General features: G+C 31.6%; 1 protein-coding gene across 1 annotated transcript; it reads right to left on the bottom strand.

Annotated features, from left to right (window-relative positions):
• Positions 1-1,245: 1,245 nt before the first annotated feature.
• On the bottom strand, positions 1,246-2,458 carry LOC101215747 (microsomal glutathione S-transferase 3). The gene is made up of 4 exons (XM_004140262.3): positions 2,116-2,458; positions 1,957-2,032; positions 1,702-1,874; positions 1,246-1,590 (listed from the first exon to the last, which is right to left on the bottom strand). Exons 1-4 carry the CDS (start codon positions 2,226-2,228, stop codon positions 1,515-1,517), a joined length of 438 nt encoding a protein of 145 aa, XP_004140310.1. The 5' UTR covers positions 2,229-2,458; the 3' UTR covers positions 1,246-1,514.
• Between the last annotated feature and the right edge of the window lie 10,013 nt (positions 2,459-12,471).

Below are 12,471 nucleotides of genomic sequence, written 5' to 3' on the forward strand. Positions count from 1 at the left end.
TGTTGAAGTGATTAGATGACCAAATAAGATATTTTAATTTTTAACTCAAGACTAGATGGCAAATTGATGTTTTATTTAAGAACTATGTACAATTTTATATAGTTTTATTTTGTACATGTGTTTTACTTATTTTATTTTTCTAGTTTATTTTACCTTACCATGGATGTTAACCAATATCTTTCTATTTTATTTTTATTCTACTCAATACCGTTCTCGTTCTTTTGATTTTTTCCAAGATCTCATATTTTAAAAATTGATTCAATTGTATTGATTATATTTCTATATTGCTACGGAAGATTTGTAGAATAAATTAACGAGATATTTTATTTATCAATTTAATCGATGATGAACCTATAACTCAAATCATTCAAATATAAAAGATACTTGGTTATTTAGTTAAACTATTAACTAGATTCTAACAAAGATACTTCATTATTTAGTTAAACCATTAACGAAATTCTAACAGCCAAATTTAACAATTAGAGAACAAAATAAAAGTTTCCTTAATTTTTTTTCACATATGAGATTTTTTTTAAAAAAAATTTAGGGTTCCCCTTGTGATTTTTGGTTACTTATTTAAATTTTTAAAAATTAATACCTACAAACAACATTCATTCACTCATATCAATCTTTTACTTCTTGTGTTCTTAACCTTACCATTATTTTAAAATCGCAATCAAGTTAATACTATAATCTTGAGCTTTTAATCCTTCAAAGTATTATTAACAATTTAGTAAATAACAATCTCATAGACGGTCACATTATTTTTTTACTAAAAAACAATGTCTAATTTGACATATTAGACACCCTAATAGAGATTTATTTCGTGATTTAGTACATATTCAATGGACAGAAGTTTGAACTATATGTAAAGTTAAGCTCCCTCCCTTAACATAAAAGTATTGATGCATCTACGGTTAAAAGTTATGTAAACTTCTGCCTCTAAGATAGAATTCTGAATCCGTGATGGTGTTCGAAAATTGATCAAAAACTTTCCAAACCCTTAAACATAACACCTGCAAGGGGTTATGAATAGTAAAAACATAAAGGTTATTTGAAATACTTATCCTAATCGTATCTAAAACTAAACCTAAGTCCCAACCCCACTCCACACTTGGGTCCATGTTAGATACTTTCAAAAGGAAAAAAAGAAGTTCAAAATTTGCTAAACATTTGTTCTTTAGGAAGAGGTTGAAGCGGCTGTGGTGGTAGATGTGAGTTTAACCAATAAAAGAAACAAGAGAATCCAGATCAAACATTGTACAGAGATCAATTGAGTACCCTCCAAATGAGCAAAGAGATGTGTAAGTACAAAGAAAATAGGATTACGTTTTTACACTTCATTTCATAAAAAGACATCTCAAATTTACTATAACTTTTTTCAAAGTTACAACTTCTATAACAAGATTAGCAAGGAAATAAATAACCGTTATTCAACCTCTTAATAACACAAGGCAACGAGGAAGATGAAGAACAACACTACAACATCACCCCAAGCTCAACAGGATTATAGCTTAATGACGAAGAAGCTTAACACCGAACGAGATTGTGCAAACCATCAATCCGAGTAATGCCAGAAAAGAAAATTTCCTGTTCAATTATCATCCCAAATACAAAAATTCAAGGATCTGATTTCCCAATTTAATTGAGTCATATTTTAAAAATCGAATTTAAACAGACAAGTTTTTCCAGAAAACGAACCCGATGGTGAGGCGCTTTTCAGGCACACCGGTAGCGTAACCTTTGAAGTAGAAGAATCGACACACAACATAGAGAACTCCAAAGGAAGCGGTAAGGCAAGGATGCCCAATTCCTCCCAAAATCATAAGCATGAAGAACAAAGGCATCATTTCTAGCGAATTCTGGTGCCCTCTCTGTTCCAATTAAACTCGGCATTTCAGATTCAAAATGGTAATAACGAAAAGAAACGAGAGGGAAAACATGTATAATCGAAACCTGGACACAATTGAAGAGTTTGGCATCCTTGTTGTCGGATTCGAGAGCGTATAAATTAGGGTAAAAGACCTTATACCTAAAATACAAAATGGAAACAGAAAGATATAAGCCGAAAATTAGAATGGAGAGAGATAGAGAGAGAGAAAGAAGAGACGGTACTTCTTGCGAGCGCGGCCGACCTGACCGGCCATCCAGAAATTGAGAAAGGTGTAGAGGACAAGAACGAGGACGACGTAGCCATATTGTGAGGGGAGAAGCTGGATTGCGGCCATTGTTGGAGAAGGAGGTGAGGAGTGATGGAGATGGAATGGGGATCTTATTGGTAAGGGAGTAGAGTGGGCAACTTATTCTCCAAGCCATTGATGGATTGGGTCAACAATGAAACTTGACTGGATCGTTTTTTCTATTTGGAATTGGGGATTAGGGTTTTGCAATCTTAGAAATTTCCACCTCTTTCCTTTCTTTTTGTATTATTCATCTCTAAAACAAGACGCGGCCCTTAAACTATCATTATATCATTTAAAGGTTGTTTATATTATAAATATTAGTCAATGTATAAATGCCCTTTAAACGAGTCATATTAAATATTTAATAGGTGTCCTCTCATTGTATACTATTTTAGTGTCCATCTAATACTCTATTCTACTATCCAATTTTGGATTCTATCACTATACCGTATCAATCACTATTAATGATAGAATTTGTTATAGGTGGTAAATATTTTGTAAGATCTACTATTTTAAAAAAATCTCTTTTATATTATATATTATATTTTATTATTTTAATATTAATTATATTTTCTTGATTTCCGTATTTTGGTTGTGCCCCATTTTTATAACATGTTTTTAGCACGAGCTCTAGACGCCTCCTCCATCAAAGATAGGTCATAACGTTATGTCGATTTTTTCCTACTTGTTATAATTAATAAAATAAATATTATTTTTCATGGGTTTTTTATGCTGAAATGCATGTAGACGTCATAAATCTCGAAAATACAATTAAAGAAGAAAATGTAACGACCAGTCAAAAGAAAGCAAAAACCATGATTTTTCTTCATCATCACATTTACGAGGATTTAAAATCAGAATATTTAATAGTGAAAGTTCCTCATATATTGTGGAATAAATTGAAAGAAATGTTAATAATTTAAAATTAGTTCATATTCCTCAAGCTTGTTATGATTGGATACATAAGGCTACAGGATTTTAACTCAGTAAGTGATTACAATTCTGAATTAGTTTAAAACTGTTATTATGTAGAGAGAAAATCATTGATATGGACATGTTGCAAAATACATTTTCTACTTTTCATATCTTGAATATACTCTTGTCGCAGCAATATAGAGAGAAAGGTTTTACAGAATATTCTGGACTCATCTCATGTCTTCTTGTTGCCGAACAAAATAACGAGCTGTTGATGAAAATCATGAATCCTGACCAACTGGAACAACATCATTTTCTAAAGCGAATGTTGTCATTTTTAATCGTAAACGAGCTCGTGGTCGTTGTCGTGGTCGAGATAAAGACCGTGAAAGAGGAATAAATAATTATTATTTTTGTGGTGATCATTCTTATAAACCAAATTCTAAAAGAACCGCACACAACAATGATCATAAAAGAAAAGCTCCACAAAAAGGAAAAGGTGATGAACAAATATGCTACCAATGTGAAATGACTGGACATTGGTCACGTGTTTGTCGTACATCGAAACACTTAGCTGACCTATATCAAGCATCCCTATAAAAGAAAAAAGAGAAAAAATGTTGAAGCCAATTGTGCCTATGAAGATAATGATATATTCGATTCATCTAACATGACTAATTTGAATGTGGCAGATTTCATTGAAACTCTTGAAGAGAAAATGGACACGATTAGTGAAACAACAAATATTTTTTTAACTTTAAAAATATTTAGAATAATATTATTGTTCTGTTATCTTTCTTTATATATATATTTTTTATTAATATACAAATATATTTTACTTATTGTAATTATTTTCTTTTAAATGAAGAAATATGAATCATGTTCATACATTGGGTGATTCGGAAATGAACAAAGAAGATCTATGTCTGGCAAACAATACAAGTACACATACAATACTTACAAATAAAAAATATTTTTCCAAATTTACGATGTTGGAAGCAAAAGTCAATACAATATCAGATTTTGAAAACCTGATTAAAGGGATTGGAAAAGCAAATACTATTTTGCCTAAAGGAACAAAATTCCCAATTGATAATGCATTATTCTTTAGTCAATCAATGAGAAATCTATTGAGTTTTAAATATATATATGTTGCAATGGTTATCATATTGAGACTGATAGAAAGAATGAGACATAAGATCTTTATATTATATCTATTGTCTAAAATGAAAAACATATATTAGAAAGATTGTATGTTTTATCTTCTGGATTATATTATACTTGTCACACCCAATCCCGAGCACCTACTTGCGTGACCCGAGATGTGGTGTGAAGTCAACTGACATCGTTCTCCTTCTGAACAACACCAGTTGACCCTGACTACTGATTCTTTATTATGCTAAACAACTTGAGTAATTTAAAAACTTATGCATCAGAAACTATGAGGGACATACTTTAGACACACTCTTATTAGATCAAAACAAGTTTAGGCTAAATGTTGTTTATTTACAGACATCACACTTCAACAAAAGAAAGATAAGACTTTTAATTCACTTCAATTTACATAGAACTATTAACAATAGTCTGAAGCTATAAACAACTGACCCTTCACAACAAAGCTATAAGTAACTTCACAGAGTAGTCTGAAGACAATGGTTAAGCTCTCGAATCACGACCTCTACCTAGATAGTGGAAAAACATTTGGAAAGTGTGAGTTAAAATAGCCGAGTGAGTGATGGTTTATACAAAACATGTTTTCTAAAACAATTTAATCTTTAGGCTTTGGCTCTTTGTATAAACAAATCATGAAATAAGGCATTTAAATCTCTTTCATAGCAAATACTTTCTAAATTTTACTTGCTATACCATATGAATCACAAGTTGGACCCTTTGACGGCCTCCATCTTGTTCTGTGATATCTACGAGGTAGAAACCGAGCATCAGTAGTGTCCCATCTCATTATAGCTACAATGAAGTAGGTAACCTATAGATCTTTGTCTCAAGAAATGTAGAACCCTCTTCTCAGAAGTTTGTCTCAGTGATCTAAAAACATTCTTTAACTTTATCAAAGTCTACTGAATACCTTCATCAAAGGAACCTCTGTGCACAGGTCATATCCTCGAAGGGTAGCTATATACATATATCCAATGGTATTGTCTAAAGCATTCTAAAAATATTCTTTAACTTAAAACATAAACATTCTTGCTTTGTAAATCTCATAAGTAAATTCATTAAGAAATACATGTTTAACAAACATTTATTAACTCATGCTTTAGAAACCTTGCTAAATCAGTAACTTAAGTATTCATACATCAAAGCATACTTAAAACATTTGATAATAAATCATGTTAAAAAATAAACTTTAAATTAATTTTATCACCTACAAGGTATTGCTTGTAAAGTTTTAAATCAAGTTTCATAAATACTTTTAGAAACCAATGTGTCACTTACAAGCTATTAGGTTTGAAATCATGTTTAATATATACTTTTAGAAATCAATGTGTCACTCACAGATCGTAGCTTAGACCCTTGGTCTATAAATTTATCTAGTCTCTTCTTGACCTGAAATAACGGGAAATAATTTCATTTAATTTCTTTTTAATCATAAGAACATTGAAGCTTTGTTTAAAGATTTCCCAAAATAACAAAAACATCCCAAAATCACTCATTTGGCATGTCTGGCGCGCAGAGGTGGGCGGCTGTCATGCGCTGGGCTACCCATGTTTAACCTCACAAGACGTTTGTCGCATGCGCTAGGCATGCTCGCATGCTAACGTCACGCACAGACACGTCGTGTACCTCATTTGGCCATGTGCCTAGCGTCTCGCGTAGCCCTTCCATGTGCCTCTTTGGTCGTGCCCTTCTTGCACATGGGTCGTATGTTGAACGCCATCAAGCTCACATAAAAACCTCTCTATTCCAAAACACCACGCCTATCTCTTCTAGTCTTACCTTGTCACTTGACCAACCTTCTCTTGCATGGAACCACAATTTCTCATCTAGAAACTTAACCCAACTTTGAAAAATCTTAACTACAAATCTAGAACTCTTTTGAGGAAACTTCCTTCTACAAAAATGCTTAAAAACATATAACTTTCTTACCTTAAAATTTCAGCTTTTGACTCTAACGGTTGAACTCTACTGCCCTCTGGAAGTCCACCTTGCTAAAAATTACCTGAATTCTAACCTTCCTCACTTTCTTCAACTCAAACTCAAACCTACCTTACTCAAATTAAACTAGAAGCCCCAATATAGAAAATAGACTCAATTTAGAATCTTTTGAGAATCATTTTAGCAAAAGCGCACGAGTGAATTAGGAGAAATCTTCATTTGAAGTGACCTTTTTATACTAAAGTCTGAATGGATCTTTATTGACACCTTCTTCAATCGAAATTTAACCTATGCATGCACATGACACCTGGAATCCACTTAACCAACTCCACCTCTTCATCTTATTGCCTAACCAAAACGCATATCATCCGAAGAAAAGTCCAAAATGTCTTGTCAAATTCCTAAGCTAACCTCTACGCCATTCTCGCGTGCCATGATCTTTGCCTAGCACTATGCTTGCATACCTTCTTGCCTAACCCATCAACTCTCCAACTAACCTTCAAGAATCATGTCTTCATGCCTAGCCAGGACCAAAACGCCATCACTATTTAGCAGTTATTTCAACCCTCTCGACCACATACATCATCAAACTTGCCGCCTAGTACACCCTTCTCCTCGCCTAAATAACCTCTTTAGAGGTTATTCTTCTTCTTTTCGCTGCCTACCAAGACCAAGACACCTACGCTATGGCCTTAGCCAAAATTTCTCCTTTTCCTAACCAACCTCCTTAATTCTTAAACCATGACTACTTAGTATTATTTTTTCTTTCCACCTATTACGAAAAATTTACAAAACCACTTCTCAAGTCCACTTCCTTGTCTTAACTTCACTTAAAACTAATCCTTTTAATTCTTGAAAGGATCTAAGTCCAATAAGGTTTGGGGTTTACAATACTCATATAAGACTAATTGAAACATATGCAACAATGAACCTAAAGTTCATGAATCCAGACATATTTGTAATTTGACATAATCGATTGGGTCATCCAGGATCCATAATGATTAGAAGAATCATTAAAAATTCACATGGACATCCATTGAAGAACTAGAAGATTCTTCAATCTAACGAATTATCATGTGATGTTTGTACCCAAGCAAAATTAATAATTAGACCAACACCAGCTAATGTAGGAATAGAATCACCTACATTTTCTGGAACGAATTCATTGTGATATCTGTGGACTGTTAATCGACCAAGTAGACCATTTAAGTATTTTATGGTCTTAATAGACGCATTCACCTGATGGTCACATGTGTGCTTATTATCTGGTTGAAATCTTGCATTTGCAAAATTACTTACACAAATAATTAAGTTAAGAGCGTTATTTTCTGATTATACCACTAAAAAAAATAATGCTTACGATAGCTAACGAGAAAGGCTATAAAAGACATTTCATAGCCTTTTTCGAAGGTCCTGACAACCCATGTTATTAAAAGTCTGGGACTTTTTATAGCCTTTTCGTAGAGCTATGATGGATAATACAATAGAGGACAAAAATATAGCATGTATGCACCGCTATGAAAACATTCAATAGCATTAACCATTAAAGCTATTTTAAACCTATAATAGCTTGTTCTCAATGCTATCATTACTATATAATAGCCTTTACCTAATCCTTTCTTCTGACATATGATAAACATTTTTAAGGCTATTATATCATATATATATATATATATATACATTTTGAAGGTTGTAGCGATTACTGATTAATGGGGATTTAAATTAAATTTTCTCTTAGTTAGCAAATTATAAAGTCAGAAAATTAGAAATCAATTCTTCTTCATCTACATCATACAGTTCATCTCCCAACTAGGAGATTTCATGCTTGGTATAATTAAATCCTAACGTATAATTAAATCCATAGGCATAACAAAACTCTCAAATGTTTTCCAAAGTTTGGATAATTTGTAAAATTACCTTGAGAGCATAAACTATAGAGTCCTTTACTATGACTATCATCTACATAGAGAGAATGAGCAGAGAACAGAAAAATAGTCTAAACTTCAATTATCAACACCTTAACCACTTTTTAACATCAAGATCTACCATCCAATACCATGAGTTAATTAATATTAGTACAAAAACTCAAAAGGTACCAAAACTAACTCAAAATGCTTGGATACTCGCCCAAAATGTGCTAAAGACGCCCAAATTCCACATCTTGTTGGCTGGACAACAATCAATATCTTTCGAGCAACTCAAATTTATCACCTAAATATGATGGTTATCAACTAATTTGAGTAAAAAAACCTTTTGGTATAAAATAATTCCAAGAAAACACTAAATACTCACTAAAACATACCCACAACATGTCGACATTGGGGTTCAACCACAACATATAGTCTTCACTCTACTACGTAGTTCTTTTCTACATGGCTGACTTTACTACATAACAACTAGCTCTTTGATAGGAAAGAAGACTCTAATGGTTTGAACATAATTTCGCATTCATTTAAAACACATAAAACATACTTTAAACATAACATAAACTTGCATTCAAAATCTCTTCGAAGACATCATTATCATTGCAAATCAGTAAGAACTTAAAGAAAACTTTTAGCACTTAAAACATTTATAAAAGGAGCCACTCACAACAACCTGTTTTTCCTTCTCGTAAAACACCTATTCAGATTTTCCTCTTCACTCCTAAGGCTATCTTACACTTACTTTTCCTTTTTCAGACTTCCAGAGTAACATCCTTAATAATCTGACGTCTTCCTCTATTTATACTACTAGTCGCACATTAGATTAGTCATCCTAAGTCTCTTGATAACTCGTCAACTCTTACTCTTAGTGATGCACGTGAAAGCTTGTTGTTTAACTTAACCATACTTAGCTTAAACTTCTTCATGTGGCGCATTAAGTATTCTTTGGAAATTTTCCATAAATTTCCAACTCTTCATCGCTTAGCTTTAGTTTGTAATAAAACTCAGTTCATGTTCTTAGGTTCTCGCCTTCTCTTTTATCTTGCAATGAACTCCAAACTCTTGTTTATTATCACCTAGCTCAAGTCAAAATATCTTCTCTTAAATATTTTGTCAAATCCTGACTCTTGTCTCCATTTTTTAGTTACGAGTCTCACATTTGACCTAGTATACGCTCTCGAAGTACAACAAACTTAAGATTAAGACCAGCAAGAAAGTCATAAATCCTATCAATCTCTGCAATTCTAAAGTATTGTAAACCATCACTAGAACTGCTCCAAACTAGTTCTTTGCATAGGTTTATTTCCTACCAAATAAGAGAAAACTTATTAAAAAAGGATGTGACATCCATGGTGTTGCCACGTGCCCGAAACGACGCGGAGCGGCCGGCGTCCTCAAAAGAGCTAGTTTTAAAATAAAATAGGAGTCACCACCAATATTTTTTTACGGTGTGATTGGACATCGAAATAAAGTAAACAAAAAAAAATTGTCTGCGAAAAAATTGAGTTGAGTTCGGGAGTCATTTGTGTGTGGGGAAGGTATTAGCACCTCACAACACTCATTTAAAAAACGGTGGCCAAATTTCAAATCTTAAATTGAAAATATTTTTTAATTTATTTTTTAAACTAATGTCTTATTCTACCCCTCATTACTCCAATGTTTGAAGCAATGATCTCATAAAATAAGTATAATAATATTTCATTAATTAAGATTACATATTTAAAGAAAGTTTCTCACCTTAAGAAAATGATAAATTATTACAATTTCTCAAAATCTATCCTAGACTAGTCTTTGAATAAAGATTTTTTTTAAACATTAATTAAATTCATTTTTTCTTGGGATCAAATCTCGGACTTCCAAAGATATTGATCCCTCACCTCAAGAATCTAGAAATAACAGACTTCCAGAAAGTTCTAGATTCCATCGTAGGATTTTTTTAAGGAAAACGGTATAAGTTTTTAGAAAAGACTGGTTTAGGAAATCTTATGAAATCATATGTTAAATTTTGAAGGTTTTGAAAAAACATAAAACATTTATAGCATTAAGGACAAATTTGCTAAATGATTTTTTTTAAAAAAAAAATCTTTTATTTAAAACATAAAGAATTTTAAAACTTGGAAGAATTTCAAAATATTAAAAAATTTAAATACAAAGAGTTACATTTAAGTGCATATAACAACAATGATGATATAGCAATGTGAATAGTAAAAGAAAGGAAACATAATAACAATAAAAAAAATAAGGAAAGAAACAAAACAAAGGAATGAACAAAGAAAGAAATAATAATAAGACGAAGAAGTCGAAGAAGAAAAACAAGAAGTAAAAAGAAAAAGAACCCTAATAGTAATAAATGATGATGATAATAATAATAATGGTGATAATGATAATGATAATGATAAAATTTTCTCTACGTTCTTTATCTCTATATTTTAGAGAAAAGAAAATAAAGATTAAGAGTTGAGATTAAAAAAAGTAATAAAATACGGATAAATAAAAAAAAAAACATTTGTCTTATGTCATTTTCTTTCTCCTTGTTTTTTTATAGAGAAGAAAAAGACTAAAGAATTTTTTTTTTAAAATGATGATAGAAGAAAAAAAACAGTACAAAAATACTAAAATTTTCATACATTTTCTTTTATTTCTCTTTATCTTTTAACAAGAGAAGAAAAGGAAAATAATAATTCGAATCCCAAAGAAATTAAATCCCTACCAAATGCAACCTCCAACTAAGTAAGTTTAATTTGCTTAAGATAAATTTTTTTAAAAAATATAGAGACAATAAGGTAATGAAAAGAATAATAGAAATGCATCTTTTGCAGAGTTTGTTTTTTTTTTTTTTTTTGAGATTCACCCTAAAAATTTTCTCTAAGCACTATTTCTAAAACAAATTTCTCTAAGAAACTTTCTCCAAAGAATTTTTGTAAGAAATTCTCCTCCAAAAAAATTTTTTGTTTAAGAAACTCTCCCCTTTTCCAAATGACAAAGACCCCTATTTATAGACTCAGGGCGTACCATAAATTAGGAAAAAATAATCAAATTTTGATATTATATTAATAAGGTAACTTTTATTTTTCTAAAATAAATAAACTAAATTAAATGAGATTTTTTTGAGATTTTGTAAAATAAATAAATAAATTAAATGGATATTCAAAGATTTTTTTGTTGAAATTTAATTTTCTTTTTTTCCTGAAATGATATAAAATAAGTCAAAATCGATATTAGAAGATTTTATTTAAAACAAATTCATTTATTTTTTCCCTAAAATAGTACAAATAAGATAAATGTGATATTAAAATATTTATTTAAAATAAATTGATTTATTTTTATTTCCTAAAATAATGAAAATGAGATATCAATAATATACGTTATTACTAATTTTTTTACCTTTTTTCCAAAAATAAATAAATAAAGTTTAACCAATATTACTAATATTATTTTTAGAGAAAATTATTGGTAGAATAAAAATAGGTGGCTACACATGGTTTTTTGCTTCCATTCATGAACCTACTTCCTTAGCATGTATAAGTGAGAGGCCTTCCGACATTTGGAGTAGATTGTCTAAATCATGTCCCAAATATCTTTAACTATTACAACATACAATAATGGCTTGCCAATCTAGAGTTCCAAACTATTGATCAATATGGATCGAAGAAGAGAGTCTTCTGCCTTCCACTATCGTTCCTATGGGTCGCCCGGTGAAGGACGAGGTATTTCCTCTGTCAGAAAACCAAATTTATGCCATCCTTCAAGGATTGCTTTTACTGACTAAGACCATGAGAAATACTCGTTCTTGTCATTCAACTTTTCTCCTGAAAGATGATATCTTATAGACTGTGCCACTATATTAGTCACATAAGAAGAGGATAAATTAGCGAACGAGGTTATCAGATTCTCTAAATACATCAGTACAGGAGTCTTGGATGTCGTCCCTAAGGTAGCATCAATTGCTACAATCTGTTGTCGAAGCTTTTCTAGTTGTTGTTGAGCTATTTCCAAAGAGGAAGTTTGTATACGTTAGGGTTGGAATGTGTTGAAGATTCATCAACCTCAAATGTTGAGTAAATTTGAGGATTCTTAACATCAGGATAATAATTAAGGTCAGTGGGTGGCAATGCATATAGGTTTGACGACAAAAGCGGTGGTGGCCGACCAGAATTAGGTGGTAATATATGAATCAGGACATAAGGAGCAATATAGATCATAGATGAAGAAGAGGGTTGCATAGATGGGATGGTCTACATTGTCTGAGGAGGATGGATCGATGCATGTAGCTCTAGTGGCGATGCGTAGAGGGTTTGATAGCAGCACGTGAAGGTGTTCCGACTGCATCGACGACA

This window comes from Cucumis sativus, chromosome 5 (assembly GCF_000004075.3).
Source record: "Cucumis sativus cultivar 9930 chromosome 5, Cucumber_9930_V3, whole genome shotgun sequence".
NCBI classification, from domain to species: domain Eukaryota; kingdom Viridiplantae; phylum Streptophyta; class Magnoliopsida; order Cucurbitales; family Cucurbitaceae; genus Cucumis; species Cucumis sativus.

Coding starts and splice junctions, on each gene's coding strand:
- LOC101215747 (XM_004140262.3), bottom strand. CDS start 2,228: ATGGCCGCAATCCAGCTTCTCCCCTCACAATATGGCTACGTCGTCCTC. Junction 2,033..2,115: donor GTCGGCCGCGCTCGCAAGAA/GTACCGTCTCTT, acceptor TTTGTATTTTAG/GTATAAGGTCTTTTACCCTA. Junction 1,591..1,701: donor GAAAAGCGCCTCACCATCGG/GTTCGTTTTCTG, acceptor ATAATTGAACAG/GAAATTTTCTTTTCTGGCAT.